Source organism: Typha latifolia, chromosome 5 (genome assembly GCF_019914945.1).
Source record: "Typha latifolia isolate L0001 chromosome 5, TyphaL0001v2, whole genome shotgun sequence".
Lineage (NCBI taxonomy): Eukaryota > Viridiplantae > Streptophyta > Magnoliopsida > Poales > Typhaceae > Typha > Typha latifolia.
Genome location: NC_133090.1, coordinates 10,761,150 through 10,784,626, shown reverse-complemented (window position 1 = coordinate 10,784,626; position 23,477 = coordinate 10,761,150). Strand labels below are relative to the sequence as shown.

Sequence of the window (23,477 nt, the reverse complement as noted above, 5' to 3'; positions counted from 1 at the left end):
TTGTTTTCTTTTTGAACTAAATAAATATTTTATTTTTCTGTTCTCTTCTATGATTATATTTAAACAAGATGAAAACAAGTTATCTTGTCTCTTCTCGCCATGTAATCAGAGTGCAATAGTTTAAGCGATGAGATTTTAATCTTGCCATTGGACCGTCTACCAATTGCCACGTCATTGGCTTTTAGGGCAATAGAAAAATCCCATACAGTAAGTTGTGACTTGTCACAATTCAACTCACCTCATAAGCCAACAAGCAAAACGACAAGATAACTGTCACTTATACAACAATAATTAAGGGCGAAATATTTCTTCTTTTTTCTTCTTCTTTCTTGGATTTTTGTTCCATTTTTTTCTCTACCAACTAAAACAGATTGAGATAGTTTTTATCTCCTTTTTCCTGTACAAAATCCAAGCTTTTCACCCAACCCCCCCCCCAACTCTTCTTATTTTGTATATAGAACAGAACTCGATCCCGAAGAAAGAAGGGAAGAACGGGAAAAAGAGGAGGCCGTTAGAAGTTTAAATAATCCGTTAACGCTCCGAAACTACTCGATCCTCGTAACGCCTAGGCGTTTCGCGACGGCGTTGCAAACGGTTTCCGGCGGCGGAGGCATGAACATGGCGGCGGAGGATGTGCGAATCTCGAGGTTCGACATGTAGCTTCTCACTTCATTTCGGATCATCTCCTGCATGACTGACAAGAACTCGCCGCTGAGCTCGAAGGACGGCGGCCGATCAGCCGAATTCCTATCGGTAGAGGGGTCGGGATGATCCGATCCAGGAAGGGAGAGGCTTAGGGAGGTGAGGGGATCCTCGTTGGTAGAGCCGATCGACGGGGAATCGACCGCGGAAATCTCGATATGGTGGTTGGAAGAGGAGGGAGGCACGATGCCCCCGGTCCTGGGCACCGGGCGGTAGATCTGAGCCGCTTGATGCGGCGGCGAGCTAATCGGATGGCTGTGGTGGCTCGAATCGCTCAGATCTGACCCAGAAGGACTCCCAGGGCTCCAGCAGAGGCCGACGCTGCTCGTGCGCTTCAGCGGCGGATCATCCGCCGGATCCGCCGAGGCGGCGCCGGATTCGTCGCCGCCGCCTCCGGCTAAGGGGGAGTATTTGCGCTTGAGGGTGGAGTTCCAGTGGTTCTTGATGGCGTTGTCTGTGCGGCCGGATAGGAGTCGGGCGATGGTGGCCCACTTGTTACCAAATCGGGCGTGGGCGCGGAGGATGGTGTCGTCCTCCTCCTGGGTGAAGGGGCGGTGCTCCACCTCCGGTGAGAGTTGGTTGCACCACCGGAGGCGGCACGACTTCCCCGATCTCCCCGGGATCGATTTGCTAATCAGAGACCAATTCCTTGCCCCATGCTTCTGCACTAGACGGCGGAGCGCCTCGTCCTCCTCGGGGCTCCACGGGCCCTTGATCCGATCCATCGACGCCATTAAAGGAATCCAAAACCCCAACCCTAGAGGAAGGGTAAGAAGTTGGAGGAGGAGGTAGGAGATGTCGTAGAGAGTGCAACTGTAGATAATAGATAGGCGAGGAGGAGGTGGGGGAGAGGTGGGGGAGGTTATATATAACAAGAGAGGGAGAGAAGGGCAAGAGCGGGTGACCGGGAGTAGCCGGTTGTAGTGCGTCGGAGGCACGCGTTGCGCTTCTTCCAGGCAGGTGGTTGCTTTCATACAGCTGGCATCTGGACTCGCGGGACCCACTTTGCCTCGTTACTTTCCGTTTCTCCTTAGAAAACCTTTGCACATGATCCCTTAAATGTTCCACTATTTACAAAATCACACCTTACTTCGCAACTACGGTAAGACACGGAAAGTGTAAAATCACTTGAATTGAAGAGGTTATGTGCAAAATCTCCATCCCCCCCGTTCCAACTAACGGTCGAGTTTCCCAGCTCTGGGACTGGAGAAGTCGGGAGAAGCAACGGTTGAGAGTTAAAGTGGAATTCAGCAGTGACTCTGACGCAGACACCTATTATAGAAACCGAAATTTTTTAGATGCATCACTCTTTTTGGCGGACCTCTGAGCTGTCATTTACTACTCCATGTGGTGTTTTCTTGACTCGGTGCTACTGGTAGGAGGTGGACAAACAAAGTTTGGCTGCACGGTTACATAAAAATTCAAGCTTTGTTGCAGTGCAACTCTTATCCTTCAAATTAATTTAAATTAAATTAACATTTTAATAAATAAAATTAATTATATCTTAATCTCCTCAACTAGTACTAAAATAAATAAAAAAGACTAATTAATATTTGGCATCGACTACACTAATAATAATCCCTACAATAAAAATTTTAAAAAAAAAACTAATTTCTAGAAACTAATGTGTAGGGTAATGTGACAAGGCGGTAACTGGACTCTCCATGCTTATCCTATGGACCCTGCTTTTAATAACAATCGTCCAAGCCTAAGTAGACCCCTCTCGATATATTTATCCGTACCCTTGTACACAAATCGTACGTACGACGTCATGGCCCCTCCCCACCTTGCGTAACATTTATTATTACCTTCGTAACTATTCTACCTAACTCCGAATAAGATAACCCAAAAGCGGATAAAAATACTGGATGGGTGGAAACTGGAAAGCACTCTCTGACCCCGCCAGCCTGGATAAACTTCCCCCACGTTCATAATTGCATTAGAAAAATAAAATTGTTTTGGCGAATTGTAATAAAGCACCACCAGTTGGAAATTGGAATAAGTAGTTTGAATAGTGTGGGTCGGATGATGGTGGACAGGTGGCGGTAGTCGACAAGCGGATCGTTGCGGCAATCGATGTCAGGCCAGGCTGTACACCTCATAACGGCCTCCTAACCAACCGACAGCTGCCAGTTTTCCAAACCGCCAAGGCTGACTAAAACGTTCACTAGTCCACGGAACTCTATCTCGTCTGTCTGACTCTCTCTCCTCCTCCTCCTCCTCCTCCTCATGCATGCACCATCGTTGCACCTTCCGGGTTGCTTCCATTGGAAAGTGTACGAGATCAGATAGTAATCTATCCGAGTTTTTTTTATACTTTATTCACATATTTATCTGAGGTACGTTATTCTTGATTGGATTGCCGGTTGGAGGAGGGGCTTAATCCTACCCACCCCCATATTAGATTTTGTGACCAACTAAACGACACATTTATTCTTATATGTTATATATAGAGAAGAAAAAAAAAATTTAATTTACTAAAATATTATTACTCTCTTAGGGGTATTTTTTGCCTTAGTTTTTCTGTTCAGAGGATGCCAAGTACTTTGTTGCAACTTGCAAGCATTTATTATCCGTTTAGTGTAACCTATTTTAACAACATATTGATCAGACTTAACTGGACCCGATCCGATTACTTAGAAGGTGAGTATACTTTTTACATTGCATATGAACTCTTGCAACTAGTTAGGATAGCTGGCACGCCATTCTCATATGGTCAAAATACTACTATGGCCCTTATGGGTACCGTATACATACATACACATATGTATATATATGATATTAATAAAACACTTGGACTTTGGTTGGTCCCCATCAAGGCTAACTGCTATAACAACCTCCCCCACTGAAGTGTTTAAAAAAAAAACAAAAATAAAACATAATAAGATAATAAAGGATCGGATTTGGATTGGATCGTACTTTTACGCGTCGACAGCTGTGCGCCATGCAACTCCACCGACGACTCCTTTTCTTTTCTTTTCTTTTCTTTTCTTTTTTCTTTTTTACTTTCCCGTGGAGGAGGTGGACTGGTTGCACGTGCACACTGTAGTCCTGTGCCGCGGAACGCACGTGCGGCGAGCAGCATTTGCTGCCGTGTTCAACTCTTCTTCTCATGCTCGTCGTTGATACGGTGCCTAGAAATCTTTTTTTTATTTTTTTATTTTCTGATGAAAGATTTAGTTGAGAGAGAAATTATAAATTATTATGCATGAGTGCGGTGAATTATAAATTATATAAGTTTTATTTTATTTACTGAAATTTATTAGCGAAGCTAATCTTTAGAAAAAAAGGAAACATTCAATTTTCTTCTTTATGTCCCTGCTTTAATATTTGTGCTACTTTTCTAGGTAGATTTCATATATGAAATTTATCAAGCTACTGTGTTGAGGCCCAAACTTCTCTTTTTAAGAGAAGCCAGTAGATGAGGTGTTATCTATTTAGTGTGATCTATAAGATAAGTTATGACACTAATTAAAAAAAGAAGAAATAATAAACGCATTAAGAGACGGGATCTGCTATCGATAATAATATGCAGAAAATAAAGCATAATAAAAATAATTGAGCACAAAATTATTTATGTGGAAAAATTTTAAACCGGGTAAAAAATTACCGATCTAAACTTGGATCCAAATTAAACATTAAAACTTTTAGCGGTTAACAAGAAGCAAGTGAGGTGGTTAAATAGAGAAATTGATAGAAGAAAAAGGAGGAAGAAAAAGAAAAAAAAAAGAGAGGAGGAGAGGAGAAGAAAAATGGGAAAAACCTCTTAAAGAGGGGAGAAATGTTTCGAAATGTTTCTCTCCTATCGTAACCATTCAGAACAGAGGGGGAGAGGATCAAGAAATATAAGAAAATCTCTCTCTAAATGAGAGAAGAAAAGAGTCTTGTTAAAATCCTAGTAGACCTAAGGCCAACCGCTCACTACAGGCGAGGGTTGAGACTCAAACTTAGCTCTATGTCAACTACGCGTAAAATTAGGTTTGAATTAAAATTTGAGCAAACCTAGATATATCAAATAGATCAGGTTTTTCTTTTCTTTTCCTTTTTCTGTTTTTGATGAAAAGTCTGCATGCATTTTGAATCTTCTCAATATGCCCTTCTAGATGCCTGGAATGCCATGAGTTCCAATATATATATATATATATATATATATATATATATATATCCCCAAAAAAACAAATAAAAAAGAAAATAAAAGATGGTAATATTATATTAACCACGTAAAACTTGGAACTAATAAAATTATCATATAAACTAGAAATAACGTATCTAAGCTAAAATCCAACACTGACCATCATAATTATAAAGTGTGTAGAAATCCGCCGGCCTCAACGACAAGTTGAAGCCCAGAAAAGTTAAGTGGAAAACGTGCCGTTCTTAAAACATCCACATCACCCTCATACCCTTTCCATCATTAATTATATAGGCAACATCAAACGTTGGTTGTGACCTTCTCTCCGTCTTTCCTCTCTCCTCAATTATCAACGTTAGCATGAATGCATGCTAACGTCTCACGGCAACTGTGCCACGTCAGAGTCGGTCGTCCTCCGGTGGACAGCCACTTGTCGGAAGGAGTCCAAGTGGAGATAGCCTGCCACGTCTACACGGACTTGTCGGATAGTGACGTCCGAGGTGGCCTCGCTTCCTTCCGTGTGTCGTTTGTTGAGGTGGGTGGACCCATCACGTAGAGATGCCACATCGTTACACCCATGCATCTAAGAAATACAGACAGAGCTAATTGTGATATATTTTTTATTAACAAAAACTCTCATCGTTACTATTATCAAATCAGATATTTCTAGGGTAAAAAAATTGAGTACTTGGGCATCTCTGTTAATGACTGACTAACTACTTGTAAATCCTCATAATTAACCCTAAAAAGAGTTAATGTGAAAAGAAGTAGGACAACTAAAGGCGTCTTTTCCTAGGATTTGACATAGTGATCATAAAAGAAGGCGACATCAAAATAAACTAGGCCATTAACAACATAAAAGGAGGAATAATTCAAAGCTCAAAGTAGTCTATATCCCCCCGACATTGCCGTTAGTTGTTACATTGCTTTCCATCTTTCTCTATCTATATACTATAAAATGACTCGTGTTACATATTATATTTGCTTAACTTCTAAGAAATATCTTTCTAATTGAAGTACTAAAAGATATAATAACCTAAATGAGATTAAGGAAAAATATCTACAATAGCTATTCTAGATTTTCTTTTCCTCAGGTAGCATATTCTACTATTTACTTGTAATGTAAAATATTAGCATAATAATTATTTTTCGTGGGATATAAAGTACAGACAAGAAGTAAAAAAATTGACTCAGATGCTCTTAATTTGATACATAACTTTAATTAAAATATTCTCATTTATTGCTTCCTAAGTTAGGTGATCGATCTTCTTTGCTGGTTGGTGGTTGGCGGGGAAGTTTACATTGCCAAGTTACTAAGTGGATTAATTTTCTGTGAGGATGGTGGTATGGAAGTTTACATTGCCAAAGTTTCCAAGTGGCATGGATTAATTTTCCAAGTGGATTAATTCTTATATTTGAACAGTTTGTGAGGGGATTTTGCATGGGCAATCTATGACTATGTGTTACCATGCCTTGCCTAGCTAGGGTAGCTACGTTTGCTGGATTTTTTTTTTTTAATTCACTTACTGTGGTTAAGCCTTGTAACTCTAGCATCTCACCCTTATTTTGGATTGTAAAAGGTGGATGTTAAATGTCTCCCTTCCCTAGGGTTTCATACACTAACAGGTTTAGCAATCAAGCCGCTCATACTATTACCAGTCTAACCATTCAAGATCATCTCCATAAAGAATGGATTGATCACCATTGGTTCTTTGTACGCTTGACCATTAAATCAAATGTCTGTGAACCCTTTCTTAAAGGAAAAAAAAAATGTAATGAGATGAGTGAGCAATAGGAGAGAGGGAATAGGTGGAAAAATTAAGCGAAATTTTTTATTTATAAAATTAGATAGGGGAGTAGGGTTTTAAATAAGTCAAGTCTAAGCTAGCTAAGTCTAGCTCTAGGTCAAGCTCGTGTGTGAAATTTATTTCAAGACCGAGCTCGAGTCCGAGCCTAATTGGAGGAGGAGACGACGACTTACCGAAGGAGAAAAATGAGAGAACGAAGTTGGGTTTCTTAGAGGTAATTTTATTAGGCTTAGGATTATGGTTAGATAGAAATAGAAGACATTGGATCGAAGATATAATAGTTGAAATATTATATTTAAGCTGAGTCGATCTGAGTTTGAGCTTCTGCGGAACTGGTCCTTTATTTTGACACCTTTATTTTGACACCCTTATAAATAGATAGTAAGGGAGAGAAGAAAACTAATTTTTAAAATAGCTTTAATCAAATCAAGAATATATACAAAATTATAATTAGACCTATGTGTGTAATAATTTGAATAGTATTTCTGCTCTATAGTACAAATAATATGATATATTTTTCTAATCTACCATGATATACTCTAATCAATAATGGAGAAAAAGATATGTAAGGTTTGTTCATATGAATCTCTCCGATTGCTTTCCTTCTTTCTCTCACCACTTTTCCTTTTATATTTTAATAGAGTGAGGTACGTCGTGTAACACGTTATTCCAGTTTATTTTTGCTGCCTTCCCTCCTCGTCAATCCACCATGCAATGCACATTCTATTTGTTTGTGTACACACGTACGTGGTAGACGAGGATTTTCGAGTTTTTTACCAAAATATTGCTACAGTAATAAATATTTTCTAAAATACATCACTGTTTAAATTATTTTCTATAAAATTGCTGCTTTACACAATGATCTTTAATGGATTAATTAATTTTCTAATACACTAACGAAAATTATTGCCTTAGATAATGAACTTTTTTTTACCATTGCTTCTCTATAAAACGCTTTCAAGAAAAACGATTGATAAACTATTATACAACAACTTTGAAATTAAAATTTAGAGGATCTATGATCTATGTTTTGCGATTCTAAATGCAGCGTCAGTTGAGAGGAATTATTCTATCATTTTATCTTATATATCTTTTTTCATATCTTTACAACGATATATTTTATGATCAAAACGAATAACCCTAAACTCTTTTTATTTTTTTTTTAGCCTATTGTAAAACTGATTAATTTACTAAAGAATGGCTACCTGAGACAATAATTTTTGACTGTAGTACTAGATTAGAAAATAGTTTGAATAGTATGCTACTTTGGAGAATATCTTTTACTGTTGTAACAATTTGGTAAATACATTGAGGATATTTTCACATTTTCTTTATTTTTTATTATCCAACCCATTTCTTATATATATATATTTTTTTTCTTTTGATTTTTCTTTCTTGAGAAGCCTCAAGGATTAATTAATGCGTGCCAAATAACTTTCTTTAAACCCAAAGACTAATGATTCAATAAAAATTTAGTGGTTATATGAACTGAAAGTAACAATCACTTTTTTATACTGTAAAGATAAATTAGTCCATTTTATTTCTCTCTCTTAGCTATCTATTTTCTTATAAAAAAAATTAAAAATAATAATAAATTAGTAAAAGTTGACACTCCCATTATTAAACAAAAGGTTAAGCAATAAAAAAAATACTTAAATTCTAATTAATTTAATCTAGTCACGTATGCAAAATGTCCTATGTACCTTTGAATTTATAATAACTAATTGGTTATTATCGAATCATTGCTCTAAACTAAATTAATCTAGCTAATATTATTGCACGTGCTTCGATAAAGTTTTCATTATCATCTATTTTGGAATTCCTCAACAATTAAAAAGTTTCACACAAATAATTAATCAGTAGATCTAGAAGACAATGAGGGTTATGAAAGAATCATCTTTAAAGATACGTCCTCCTTTATATTTGATGAGAAAGTTGCATAGATCTGTGAATAAACATCATGTGGTTCGAGAAAAGTAGCCACTATTGAATGTCTTACCTTAACAAAGACTTACATGATTGGGTCCACCATGAAATAAATGAGTTTGGCTTTCCATCTATTCCTTTTGAGCAAGTGACAAAGTAACACTTTGCAACACAATAATTAATTAGTCTATAAACACAATATTTAGGTTATTTTGAACTCCAAAATGGGAATTTAATTAGGCCGAGGTTATGCGTATGAATCCCCGTGGACATTGAGGTTTTACATTCCCTGTGTAGTTTGGCTTAATTCTATAAAACTCATATACTTTCAACATAAGCGCTTAATCTCATGTGATTTTGACTAAGATATAATTGTTATTATTTTCATCATATTTGATCGGATGCAGATTGAATTTGAATATTCTTCTAACACATCTTAAATAAATTTTGAATGACAAATATATGATAAAAATATACATATATTTAATATATTTGTCATATATGTATATTTTTTTAAATGCTTTCGAAAGTTAAATTCAAATCGTTTATAACTTTTTATTCTAATGAAATCTTTAAATACTCTAGAGAGATTTAAGAACTTATGTTAAAAGTATATAAGAATTTTGTGAAATATAATTTCTTCTTAATATTTTGTATATATATATATATATGGTGACCTATTTTTTAAAAAGATTATCACAATTATCAAACATATATATATCTCCTTTGTCTAAATATCTTTAAAAAGAAGGAAACAAAAACTCCTAGTTAGATATTCAGTTACTTTCATCGGTGTCTATATAATCAAGCCGGTTCAAGCTCGGCTCAATAAGACTCAAAATAATTATAATATATATATATATATATATATATATATCAAATCTTGGTGCCAAGTCAATATCATACTTAACCAACACCAACTGAATATTAGGTACTTATACCTAAGTCTTAAAATGACAACTAGTAAGAAAAGATATCATGACAGCTACTAGTAGGTGAAGCAAAATGATTCATGTTTGTTATTTCGTACATGTTGTATATACTTAATTTGGAGTCTTGCCAATATTATTCTAATGTTCTAAATTCTAAGTCCACTTTTTATTACACTCTCATTGGAAGTCTAAACTATATTATATGCAGTTGTTTCAAGCTTAAATCTCATTCAAGCTCCAGACTTACTTCACAACCTACTACTGAATTAATTAAATCATCTTAATCAACTTTGAAGAAAATTACATCTCTTGCAGAATACTAGTGTTTTTGAGGAATATTGAGAAATAGGGTCAGACTCTTAATTTATCAATAAAGACATGCTGATTTAGACAGCAAGATTAGTGTAACTTATATTTATCTCATATTTAATCATGTTAAGCCAACATAATCATCCAACTAATTAATTCAATGTAGAACAAAGCAAATTGATTCCGAGGTATTCAAAAGTCCACACATATCACCATACAAGTGGAGAGAAAACGAAAGGGGAAATTGGACTGTCTTTCGTCCCACCTACCACTGGATTCATGGTAGGCAGCAAGCTCTTAACAAAGTCACTCCTTTCCTTCTCATATGTGTGCTGAGATTGACTTTTCTCCACTCAGCTAAGAAGAGACTCTAAGGTTGATATGAGAGGAGATAGGATTGGGTTTGGTAACAAGGGAAAAGGACAAGTCTTTGGCTAGTGGGGAATCCTGACAGTTTTCCTAACTACTAGCAGTTTGAATATTCAAAGTCTTTGAATTTTATAGTTGGATATGTTTAAAAGTATGCTATAGTGGCCACATTTATCTTTTCTGCTCCTAATCTTCTAAAAAAATTGAATTTGGAATTGTTTGTTTGAGGTGTGAATATTACTTTATACATATCATATGGACATCTACAAATGTCACCTAAGTATTCACAATGCTAATGGCATTTCTACATATAAAAGGCTTGAGAGTTGCATCTATTGATAGCAGACATCAAATAAATATTCCATGTAGGGATGCTAATCATGTATGTGGATCAAAATTCACTAAGCATTACCCTTCTAAAGCTTGAATTCTGCTCTAGAAGACCCAGATTGATCCTGGAGGAGTCCATAGCTCAGGTAAAGAAAAAAGCACCAAAAATTAAAACCCTAAGAGTAAGAAACTGGTGATCTCGACAGTCTCAAAAATGTCCCTTTAATTATGAATTAGTTGTTTGAAGTAATTAATTTTAGATGCTTTAAAGATTATTTTATTTTTATATTAAAATAATTGAGAGTAAGATAGTTGTTAATATTTTTTCAACTAGATTTGGGTGGACGGAGAATAAAGAACTCTTCTTAAATACTATTCCATTTGTTGTATACGTCGCTGAGTTAATATTTCGAACTAAATATTATCTATATATTACGTCGCTATTATATTGCTCCTCCAAATCACTAGATTATTAAATAATCTTTTATCATATTTTTTTTTAATTTTCTCTATAATAATAATTATATATAAGAGTCAAAATATAATAAAAATTAAATACATTTTTTTTATATAAACTTAGAGCAATAGTGGAACAGGAGAGATTCATCCAAGTAACATGATCATTAAATTTAGGTTTTGATATAATATGTGATCATTAAGTAGTATCACCAGCTCGCTTCCAACTCCTAACTATTTTTTACAAGTGATTTTCTTTATTAATCATCTTTAATTTTTATTGAATAAAATCATTCATAACTCAGAAGGTTCATGACATAGATTATTCATTTTGATCCACAATTGACGGAACAACTTTGAGAAAAATAATTAAGGAAGATATTATTTCGCTATAGTTCGAGGGTGTATATGCAATTATCATCAACAGATTCGCATAGGTTAGAGAAATCTCAAAGACCGGTCAGGTTCAATGAATCGAATCAATCCATCTTCCAATTCAAAAAGTCTCTTTCCTCTTCGCCATTTGCGAATCCTAATCTCTAGTTTCCTTCTTTCAGCTGCTCCAAAACCCTAATACCCATGGATTCGAGCGATGGGTTTAGGCCCCTCGACGGGAAGTCGCTGGTGGAATACATCAAGAAGACGCCCGCCCTCGTCGCCCAATTGGGTAATCAGGTGGATGATCTCACGATCAAGGAAGTCGGTGACGGCAATCTCAACTTCGTCTACATCGTCACCGGCCCCGCCGGTTCCTTCGTCGTCAAGCAGGTTAGAATTTTGCCTTCATGGCAAATCAGATGTTCTTGAAATGATCCTAATAGAAGATATGTGGATCTTCGCTTGATTTGGGTTTGGCTTCTTGGCAGAGCTCTATTTGAAAGAATACTTATATAAGGGTGAGTGGTAGATAGAAATCTCTTAGGCAGTAAGTTCTTGATAAGTGGCGGACTGACGATGCTGGTTTCTTGGGGGATTTGTTGCTGAAAATTCAAGATCCACCAGCTTTAGTTTTAAGGTCAAGATGGATATTTCAAATTTGACAATTTATTAAAATCATCTTTCTTGTGAGAGAGAATTAAGTAATTTCAGTATATTGAAAGGCGGCTAAAGATGGCGGATGTCTAGCACCCAGGCGGAAGGTGGGTGACAAAGCGGGTGATAATGATGTCTAGCATTTTTAATATTAATTTTTTAAAATAAATAAATAATCATATATAATACAGATATTTAGTATAAAGTTATATGTATATAATATAGTATATATCAAGAAATAGCAATTAATTCCTCTAACATCTAACTGTCTAGCATAACATATTTAAGTGTATTTCAGCAATTGACAAATTAAGAAATTAAGATAGTTAAAAAACAAATCTTCTTGCATAATAGTAATTCGATATTAGTGTTTGACATGGTGGGAAGAAGTGGAGAGAGAGAGAGAATGAAAGAGAGTGGGAGAGTGAGAGAGAGAGAGAGAGAGGGAGAGAGGAGAAAGATAGTACCATTGCTTTTTGCTGCCGTCCGTAGTCGTACGTTGCCATCCACAATAACTCAAAAGAGGATGATTGAGAGAGGAGAGAAGGACAATTGATGCCACCTTTGCCGATTGGTCGCCGCTTGCTACTGCCTTCATTGCTGCCTGCCATGGAAGGTTTTTACAGTATTGTGAGAGAGAGAGAGAGAGAGGAGCAAAAGAGGAGAGTTGAGGTTTTTTTCTTTATATAAAGGTTAGTAATTAATCCTATCTGCTTCACTTGAATCTGGCCCGCTTCATTAGTTGGTGGGCTGAACTACTCAGCCTACCTAGTTCTTTTTAGTGCCTAGGCGGCAACCCGCTTTTCACTTATGCCAACGTGGCTAGTGGAGCAACCTGTGCGTCACCTTGACATGGCGGCTGCCAAATTCAATGCACTGAGTAATTTAATGATTAAAATCTTGAAACAAATCATAGAATTTGATGATACTCTGCTGCTTCTCTCTGTTTTCTTTTCTGAGTTTCTCTTTAATAAAGTTAAAGCAACCATCAAGTAAAAGAGAGAGAGGAGAGAGGAGAAATAATTTTTGCCACCATCCATAGTCGTCCGCTGCCATCCACAATAGCTCGGAAGAGGAGGATTGAGAGAGGAGAGAAGGACAATCAATGCAACCTTTGCCGACTGGTCGCCGCTTGCTACCACCTTCATTAAAATTTTCAAAATTTTAATTTTTGGTTTTTATTTTTTGTTAGAATTCAAAACTTACAAGGATAAGATTTGGTGCAATATTTTGACCATGGACATGGGTCAAATTATCCTTGGAACGCCTTGACTATTTGATAATGATATTCATATTTATGGTCGTTCAAATATTTGCATGTTTGAACACGAGGGTAAAATCAAAATTTTCCCTCGTAGCCTAGAAATGACAATGCTGAAAAAAAGTCTACTCTCATCCAGTCTGATAGTAGAGTCAACTTGATTAGTGCCCGAAGCATTGAGCGTGAGATGAGTAAAGAAACTTCTATTATAATTCTTGCTGCTTGAGAGATTCTGAACGAGCATAATGAGTCGATTCCTCTTAATGTCACTCTCGTGATTGAGGAATTCTTGAATGTTTTCTCTAAGAATCTTTCGAAAAATTACCATCAATGCTAGGCATTCAGCATGCTATTGATTTCGTCCCGGGTGCATCTCTTTCCAACTTGCCTTATTACCGACTTAATCCAATTGAACACGCTGAATTTAAACGATAAGTTGACGAACTATTAAGAAAAATCTTTTTGAGGTAAAGTCTTAAGTCTTTGCGCAGTTCCTGCATTGTTAATGTCGAAGAAAGATAGAATTTACCATATGTGCGTTGGATGTCATGCCATTAACAGAATTTACCGTGTTGTGATTCAATCTCTTCGCCATCGGAGGCATTATTTCATATAGTAGTTCAAGAAAAGGAACTGCTCTTGTGGGTTGGGTCACCTCTCTCTCTCTCCTCTCTTCTCTCTCTTCTATCTCTGAAGTAATGTAGCAGACGGTAGACAGAGGTGTAGAAGGAAGCACCACGACGGGCGGCAGATGGAGGCTGAGACGGAGACGAAGATGCTTGGGGCAGATGGCAGGCGGAGGGAGAGGAACTACGGAGGGAGAGGCACCGCGAAGACAGAGGTAGGCGAATATTTTTCCCCTTTTCGATGAGGTGACTGGAGGAAGAGTGGAGAGGTGTGTGTGAGTGAGTTAGGGGTTTTAGTTTTTACATATATATAACGGGTTGGTGAGTTGGCGAGTTGACCCGAACTGACCTGTATACTTAAATGGGTCAAAATGGGTCAGTACTATAAATTCAAACACGACCCAATTATTAAACGAGTTAGGTGGGTGGATCCGTTTACGACCCAAACCCGATTAGACTAAACTCAAACCCAATTAAGAGCTGGATTATCTTGTCGGATCAAATTTTGCTACCCCTAGTTATATCAGAGGATTTGGAGGAGGAATTCAAATCCCACCAAGCTTACCTTATCATTAAATAAAAAAATCTTCACCCAATTAATTTAAGTCTACTTCTTGGGCCTTTCAAAACATCTCAAGCCCAGAACTGAAAAGGAATATAGGAATAAAATAAATAAAAATTATCGTTCTCTAACAGCTGAAGTTTTTCAAATAGTCGATAAGTTGGCACAAATAAAATGATCGTCTCTCATGTTTCTCTTCATCCATGCATGCCTTTTTTTGTTTTTCAGTAAAAGTCTGTAGACAATCCATGCATGCCTTGAAAGACTTTTGATAAGGTATGGCATGCTATGTCTTGTTTGCAATCATGCTCGCTATCAACATGAGATGTTTTTTTGATCCCATTGCTGTGTGCATTATTTTCTTTATCCAGAAGGAAACAATTCTGTCTTTCTTCTAACTGTTTGACTATCATTCTTGGAAATTTTCTCCATGTCTCTCCATTGTCTGATATCAACTTTTGAGATTTTGGATTCCCTTACTAAATTTCTGTTCTTACTGATACTCAGATTTTCTCATCTTTTCTTGTATCTATATGATAGGCTCTGCCATATGTTCGCTGTGTGGGTGAGTCATGGCCTATGACAAAAGAACGTGCATATTTTGAAGCATTGGCCTTAAAGGGGCAAGGCCATTTGTGTCCAGATCATGTACCAGAAGTTTACCATTTTGATCGGCCTATGTCTTTGATTGCCATGCGATACTTGAAGCCTCCACACATAATTTTACGAAAAGGGTTGATTGCTGGAATAGAATATCCATTGCTTGCTCAACATATGGCAGAGTATATGTCAAGGACACTCTTCTTCACTTCTCTTCTTTACTGTTCCACGACAGAGCATAGACGTGCAGGTATATTTGAACTTGAACATAGGTCATCTAATTTTTCATTTGTTAGTCGATACTTCTTGACTTTAAGTTTTCATAAATATAGTCAAGCATATCTCGACATGTATCTCCTGAATGGAACCACCAATTTGGATTATTCTTGGAGTCATCTTGCGATATCATTACATAAACTGCTTAGTTTAATATCTTACACAAGAAAAGGTTGTAATGCATAAGTTGTCAAATACATCTTGTGTTTATCTTGAATTCTTGATTTGTTCTTTAGGGTTGGTTAGCCTGGATGAATCTCATGCAAATGTTACTTTTCTAGATTTTTTTTCTTTTCCTCTTATATAGTCATATGAGATTTAACCAAATTCTAACAAGATTTATCTTAAAACAAGCAAACAACAAAATCTCCTAGATTTTAAGAGTGTTAACCAAATATGACACTCTAAACAAATCTAAATTTTAGCTAAAAAGTACATCCAAAACTAAAAAAATTTATAAAATCTAACTCTCATAATTTGCTTTTGCTATGCAAATCTTGAATTAAGATTATCTTCATAATCTGGATCTTTTAGAAATTCTCTTTGTAAGATAACTTGATCAATATGTTAGATTTCCTTCATGATTGAATCTACTAGATCTGAATTTACTTTGATATCAAATTGATGTGGCCTAGGGATGAGCAAACATGCTGATATGTGGAAATATAAGGAGGTACTTAGATGCACGCCTAATGAGAAAAGATAAGGCCTCAATGAGTTCCTTTTTTTTTTGTTGTGTGCGTGTGTGCCTCTAAGTATCATTTCCATACTATCATGGCTAGATAGATAGAAAATATAGAAAAAAAGTAGATAACTCACCAAAGATGTAGGGGGGAAAAGATCAAGCCCACTTAGCTGTGGGGGAAAGAAGACTCACCTGATCTGGGTGAGAAGAAGAAAGCCCCACCTAGATTGTGGGAAACAAAGACATCGTGGAATCCACCACAAAAGAGAGAAGAAAGGAGGAGAAGAGGGAGGAAATAGATATCTTGTGGTATCCTTCACAAGAGTGATCATTTTCAATTTTTCTCTTCATTTTCAGAATTTTCATCATCTCTATATATAGAGATGAGGAGATTACATCAAACCACAACTTAAAACTATTTGGATCTTTCTTAATCTAATCTATAATTAAACTAAGGGTTGAAGTTAAAAATCAACCAAATCCGAGCAATAATTATATAAAAACAAGTTAACAATAAAATCTAGGATTTTATAAATTTTAACCAAATACATACGAAAATCAAAATAAATGAAAAATCTAATTGTCATCACAGCTTAGTTGGATGCTTAGAGTTGAGAGAAGTTTATAAGAATTGTCTGCATGAAGACATGGATCTAGAAGAGGAGAAGAAAAGAAAAGGTCCCAAGGAGATCCTCATTTGGACTACAAAAGAGGCAGTGTGTGATTGATGTCCGGATCTCAACCTTTATTTAAGGAAGGTCCATCCAGCAGTTGTATTGATTTAGGCATGATCTAGGAGATGATCCTAGGTTCTTTATCACTGATTATTAACTTGCAACTACCAATTGAAATGTTATAATTAGTCAGCTGGTGAGTGGAGAGACCTACCTTAATGGTTTTGCATTAAGTACTGGATTTATTTGTAAGTGATCTATGTTTTGCAACTTTGTGAATTTTTAACAGTATGTGGTAGAGGTGTTTTGTTATCATCCCATTAGAGTATTGCATAACTCTCATATTTATTATCATCTTGTTAACACGGATTTCAATTGCAAATGCAGTTGCAGAATTTTGTGGTAATGTGGAGCTATGTAGGCTCACTGAGCAAGTTGTATTTTCAGACCCTTATAAGGTTGCACAGTATAATCACTGGACTTCTCCTTATCTTGATCATGATGCTGAAGCAATTCGGGAAGATGATGTGCTAAAGATTGAAGTGGCAGGATTAAAGTCAATGTATTAAGCTATCGTAGAATCACGTTTCTCATATCATGCTTTCAATCTGAATACATGGGGCTTCTATCTTAATTTGTGGTTTGCATTGAAAGTGACAACGATTTACCTACCTGTAGGTTCTGTGAGAGAGCACAAGCTTTAATTCATGGAGATCTCCATACTGGTTCTGTTATGGTGACCATTGATTCTACTCAAGTTATTGATCCAGAATTTGCTTTTTATGGTCCTATGGGCTTTGATATAGGTGCCTTCTTAGGGAATTTGATTTTGGCCTACTTTGCACAAGACGGGCATGCTGATGAAGGAAATGACCGTAAAGTATGTGTGCAATTTCTTTTATAAAGAAAATTAAGTTTAATTGCAGTTACCTACTTTGTGTTTCCCAGTTCCATAGATGTTCTTGTAATTCACTAGTAAGTTGTAACTAAAGTGGATTGGATCTCCAGCTACTTGATTTTTGTATAATTTTTACATGTAATCAGGAAAATAAAAAGTTTACATGCAACAACATATGAGATCGTCATTTGAATATGAACTTTTACCATGTAATATTTAATGAACTGTGTTATAACTTATAAGTACTTCAGCTCTTCATTCCAAATACTTATATTTTCATTAATTGACTTTGTGACTGCGAATCTAGAAGGAAAGAAACAACAGTGTGGCAGTTAAGGGAAAATATTGTTGTTCTGGAAACTGGGCAGAAGGCCAAATCATTTATGGAGATCGTCAGTCTTCATCCTTTGCTTCAACTGCTATAGTACAGTTTATGATTCTTACTAAGTGATTTTGGTGTTTGCGTCTACTTATTTGAATGAAGCATTTGTTAGTGCTGATGAAGATGCTATCTGTTATAATATCATCATCATTATCCTCATTTTTGGAGCTGTATTCTGTAGTGGCTCAAAATCTAGGGCTCAAGATTCCAAGGAACTTGATTATTTTTTGTAGTAAGCTTTTCTCTTTTTGTAGGCATACAAGCAATGGGTCTTAGGGACGATTGAAGAAACTTGGAATCTTTTTCAGAAGAAGTTCATTTGTCTTTGGGATGAGCACAAAGATGGGAATGGCGACGCATATCCTGCTTCTATATACAATAAGCCAGAACTTCAGCGCCTTGTCCAGCAGAAGTACATGACAGAATTATTTCATGATTCTCTTGGATTTGGAGCTGCCAAAATGATAAGGTAAACCTTTAGAAATCGTATCTCTGTTTTGTCTTTAGTATAATATTCAAATTAATTCAAGCTTGCAGTAGATCTGTTTGCAACAAAGTGCAACAAATTAATTCGCTTGCACCGATGATGGAATGAGCAAAAGAAGTTCACTTCAGTTTTTAACTATTGTTTATCGCACAATGTTCTCATGTTTTCTTCACCCATGGCTTCTTATAATTCTAAAATGATAATGTTGTGACTTGCCAAATCCTACAAGAAGCTATATATTGGAGGATGGATGATGCTTATCTTATGCTTCAGAAATAAACAATTTCCTGGTGCCAATTGTTGTCTTGAATATTCTTTGTTCTGAGTTAGATAGCCAAGAGGGACCACAAGAAAGAAGTAATTGTCTATTAACTCTATTTAATGGGGAATTGTTGATGGTACTCAAGAATGGTCGTGCCAGTGGTGGCACAACACTTGGCATAGGATGTGCCAGTGGCACGGCTGTGTGCTGAGCAGTGGCACGGCTGTGTGCTGAGCTGTGCTGGTCTTTTTGCGATGTAGAGCCATACTTTTGTAGTTTTTCTTATTTTCGTCAATCATCATCAAATTAATTTACTCATTTTTTTAACAAACATAGTATAACAAGTGGGGCTCATTTTTTATAAATTTTTTTAAGTTCCATCAATCATCATCAATCAACTTTAATATGATGTGTTGAATGTTATTATGTGTTTAATTATATTATAGAGTATTCAATCATATTATGGAATGTTTAATAATTAATATTAGTTTTAATGAATGCATTCAATCATATTATGTGTTGAATAATATTTGTATTTGACTATTGCTTTACCTTTAATAAAATAGGTCATTTACAAAAATAATCTAAAGATAAAATACTATAATGTAGATTTTAATGTATATATATTTTTAAACTAAAAACTAAAAATCGATATACTGAAGATTTAAAAATATCTTTAAATATCCTTAAATTTTATTAAAATTATGTTAAATGTTTGCCGGTGGTACACAAGGGCATGCCGATAGGCACACCTTATGCCGACCGGCACATACTGTGCTGATGGTGGCACGGCTATCGTTGATAGTACCTATTTGATAATAAATGGTCTTTTAAAGCAAAGGGGGAATGACTGCCGAAGAAGTTAGTCACATGACTTTACAAAATTGATCAAGTTATTATATTGGTCAGATTACCCCATTTTTCTGCCGTCATAATTTTACAAATTTGATGCATTTGGACCTCAAGTGGAGGCAGGCTGAGGTTGTGGAATTTTTGTAAGGTAACAAAGAGAGCTGGGTGGTCTTTGTGGTTTCCCTTCCCATCTCTCTTTTACTGCCGTAGCAGTGACAACAAGAATCTTAACAATTAGTTCATAAATGAATCACATTAGGTATGCAACTCTGATAGAAAGTACCTAAATCTCTGAAATAATAGAAAGAAAAAAATTGCAGATCCTTTGAATTTTGTTTGTGGGTTAACTCATGGAACCTAGAAGAGCTTACTGACCTTTTCAAAGTCATAAGAATTATTTGTGCTAGAAAATCTTAAATCATAATACTCTGCAAATTGACTGCATATATTGAGTCATTGACTAACATGGTTGAATAAAACTAACATAATATGTCCATAATGGCACATAAAGATTCAGGGACTGCTATCAAGAGGTTATGGAGAAGGGTTTCTAACTTTCTATAGAGAGTTTAGTCAATTTTAACTTGCAATGTTCACAAACGACCCTTCCAATTGCTCTTTGAATCTTCTAGATTGTGAAAAGTTCCATGCTAGGAAGTAGTCTTATTTATTCACTCACTAATGGGTGCATTACATGGAACTTCAGTAGAAAATAACTCAAAGATGTCCCAGCAGAGCTGAAGCTGCTGAACAATATCAAATTAAACCAGAAGATGATGAAATCATCTGAAGTTTGTCTGTGGATTCTGTTCTAGAAACTAAAAGAGCTACAAGGCTTTTTTCAAAGCATCTGTACATTAAGTACTTGTAGGAAATCATGCTGAATCCCACTTGCAAATCGATTTAATGAGATGATCAAATTAGATTGAGAATAACCCAGGTGAATGTTGTTAATATGTAATTTTTCTTATGAGTTAGAGATTCAGTTAATTCTAAAAGGAGCTAGATTGTGGATTCATGCTAGAGAATCAAATCAAAGTTAAATCAGCAATAACTGCATATGACCTTTCCAATGACTGTTTGACAGTTCTGATTGAGAGGTGTTTGGTCTGGAGAATCTTATTTACATATGGATCGCATGAAGAATGTAAGTTCCATTGGGAAGAACTCACAGATTTTCAAGATTCCAAAAAATATCTCCTCATTATCAAACTAGGACAGAAGCTTGAGGATCACTTGGAGCTTGTGGCTTCTTTTGTAGAAACTAAAAGCTACAAGACCCTCTCCAAGATACTAGAAAGAACTTACATTAAGAAGTATTTGTGCTAGAGAAGATTATTGAAGTGCACTGTGCACTTGCAAATCAATTGCATAAAATGTCCAGTATAGGTTGAATTGTTAAAAATAACTAAATTGTCTTCATATTTTCTCAAGATTTCATTTCTTAGTAAGAGGTCAGATTGAGAAGATTCATGATAGAGAATCTACTCAAAGATAACTCATTTATACGAGTGGGTTTAGCATGCAGTTAAAGAAAAAACAACGAAGTTAAAGAAATGTACATTTCTGTCAAGGGTATTTGCTGAATATGTCAAGGAAGGTAACTTATCACCAATTATAAGCTGATTGGAACCAATGACAGTTGGGGAGAAGTTTGAAACCACGGTATATTCGCAAATAGGTCAACTTGAAGAGGTTTCCTGTAAATCAACAAAGCTGATAGCAAGTTGCAATAGGTGCTTCTTAATCGTTTTAATTTACTCGAAAAAAAATCAGAAAAAAAAAGTTTACAGTTTATTTGACATATTATTTTGATCACTGGACACTTTGTATTGCTTTGTTGTAGGCAGGTGATGCTACTGCTTCCAGTAGTACAAAACGACATACTGGCAGATCATTCCTCCTGTGACTAATCTCCCCTAGTAAAAGATATAGGAGATCCTTACCCGAAATCAAGTAGGGTGTTTTAGGGCTAGGAAAATCCATCTTAATATCTTATAGTACACATTAAGCTCATACAAACAACAAACAGTTCCTTTATTTTTTTGTGAAACATCGAGATGAAAGAAACAATTGCAAGTTTTGATGTAGGGAACTGTAGTCAAAGAAGAAAACTGTGTGGTCTCCTAAATTTCTCATTTGATGATCAACTTTGTCCTTTCATAGTGATTAAATGGTTACAGTTCATATAGTAAGATAGACATCAAGTAAACCTGCTATATCAAACATTGATCTTCTTATATGTTTTCATTATTGAACTTCCAAAGAGACCTACATCTGTGGATTTCTGCTTTTTCTTCAACCGTCAAAGCCTTCTTGAGTGGAGATTGGGCTGGTCTACTTTTCATTCCATCTGCAGGATAGCTAAACAGTCTAGTTGTCGAGATACATTGTGATGATCTTTATTTTTCATTGTACAGCAGAAACAGGAGAATAAATCTATGTACCTTAAGTTGAATAATTTGTCTTAGAACTTGTTCTGTTATCAGTGATAATACTCTATAATTATACAGTTCAGATACTTGTCCGTAATCCTCTGGATAAGTGCTAAAATCTGGGTACCTCCTCAAGCTTAAACTAGTTTGTTTTAAATGCAGGAGAATAGTGGGAATTGCTCATGTTGAAGATTTTGAAGCAATTGCCGATGCAGGCAAACGAGCATTCTGCGAACGCGGCGCTCTTGACTGTGGTAAGTTGCTTCTCAAGGAGCGGCATCAATTTAGAACTATCAGTCAAGTTATCTCTGCAATTCAGGAGGTTCGACCGTGTTAGATCTCTGGTAAGTAACTTGGATGATTAGAGAAGTGGCATGGTTTAAGAACTATATTGTCCCTTTTTTAACTAGTATAAGGAGTGCTCAACAAATTTGTATATCATACCGTGGTTATAATCTGCTCTTATTGTATGGGCTGCCTCTCTTAGCGCTTGGTATATCACAGTTGCTTCTCTGTTACATTATTGAGCTCAAGTTTGTCTAAATGCAAACAAGTATTTGTCTCGAATTTTGAAGCTAGAGCTGAAGTAATTATCACAGATCTATTGTAGAACATAAGTAGTGTTGATTCAAAATAAGATATTTGGGAAGAAGAACACATTTGTAGTTGCATCAATGGATTTAGAAATGACATCAGCTAAGAAGCCCCTTGATTCCTTGATGCATGTTTCTTTGTTTGCCGCCATGAATGGCAGCATGTAGGACAAGCATGAGTCAACCATATCTTGTTAGTAGTTTGGAGGTCGAGATAAGCCCCTTGATGCATGTTTCACTTGTCTATAGCTAATATTGCCGTCCAGGAAGGCTAGCCATGACAGCCACTCTTAACACTCGGGCATTTTGATAGAATAGCACAAATTGTATGACATGATATTTTGGAAATAAAATCCCAGCAAGTATGCATCTTATATGTAGCCAATTTGATCGAAGTTTGGCATGGTACAACTTTTTATCTTCTTTTTTCCTTAAGAAAAGTGGGCATAGTCCGGGGTTTTGTAATTTAATTGTATTTAATTTTTATTTATTTATAATAATGGACTTCATTATAAAAAAATATATGCATTAATTATAAAAAATATATGCACTCAGCTAAATTAAAAAAAAACTAAATATAATTAAATTTACAAAAGAGCAAAATTATCTTTTGCATGAATACTACTAGCAACTTATATTTATCTCATATTTAATCATGTTAAGCCAACATAATCATCCAACTAATTAATTCAATGTAGAACAAAGCAAATTGATTCGAAGGTATTCAAAAGTCCACACATATCACCATACAAGTGGAGAGAAAACGAAAGGGGAAATTGGACTGTCTTTCGTCCCACCTACCACTGGATTCATGGTAGGCAGCAAGCTCTTAACAAAGTCACTCCTTTCCTTCTCATATGTGTGCTGAGATTGACTTTTCTCCACTCA

At 35.9% G+C, this 23,477-nt stretch overlaps 2 protein-coding genes across 2 annotated transcripts; one reads left to right on the top strand and one right to left on the bottom strand.

Moving 5' to 3' along the window:
• Nucleotides 1-277: 277 nt before the first annotated feature.
• Nucleotides 278-1,589, bottom strand: LOC140788527 (transcription factor MYB77-like). Its single transcript, XM_073137792.1, has one exon. The coding sequence runs from the start codon at nucleotides 1,434-1,436 to the stop codon at nucleotides 546-548; it is 891 nt and encodes a 296-aa protein (XP_072993893.1). The 5' UTR covers nucleotides 1,437-1,589; the 3' UTR covers nucleotides 278-545.
• A 9,826-nt stretch (nucleotides 1,590-11,415) lies between these two features.
• LOC140788709 (methylthioribose kinase) lies at nucleotides 11,416-22,563 on the top strand. Its single transcript, XM_073138106.1, has 6 exons — nucleotides 11,416-11,732; nucleotides 14,986-15,295; nucleotides 17,068-17,242; nucleotides 17,359-17,560; nucleotides 18,215-18,429; nucleotides 22,159-22,563. The coding sequence occupies exons 1-6, from the start codon at nucleotides 11,544-11,546 to the stop codon at nucleotides 22,331-22,333; spliced, it is 1,266 nt and encodes a 421-aa protein (XP_072994207.1). The 5' UTR covers nucleotides 11,416-11,543; the 3' UTR covers nucleotides 22,334-22,563.
• Nucleotides 22,564-23,477: the final 914 nt, after the last annotated feature.

Coding starts and splice junctions, on each gene's coding strand:
- LOC140788709 (XM_073138106.1), top strand. CDS start 11,544: ATGGATTCGAGCGATGGGTTTAGGCCCCTCGACGGGAAGTCGCTGGTG. Junction 11,733..14,985: donor GTTCCTTCGTCGTCAAGCAG/GTTAGAATTTTG, acceptor TCTATATGATAG/GCTCTGCCATATGTTCGCTG. Junction 18,430..22,158: donor GGAGCTGCCAAAATGATAAG/GTAAACCTTTAG, acceptor TTTTAAATGCAG/GAGAATAGTGGGAATTGCTC.
- LOC140788527 (XM_073137792.1), bottom strand. CDS start 1,436: ATGGCGTCGATGGATCGGATCAAGGGCCCGTGGAGCCCCGAGGAGGAC.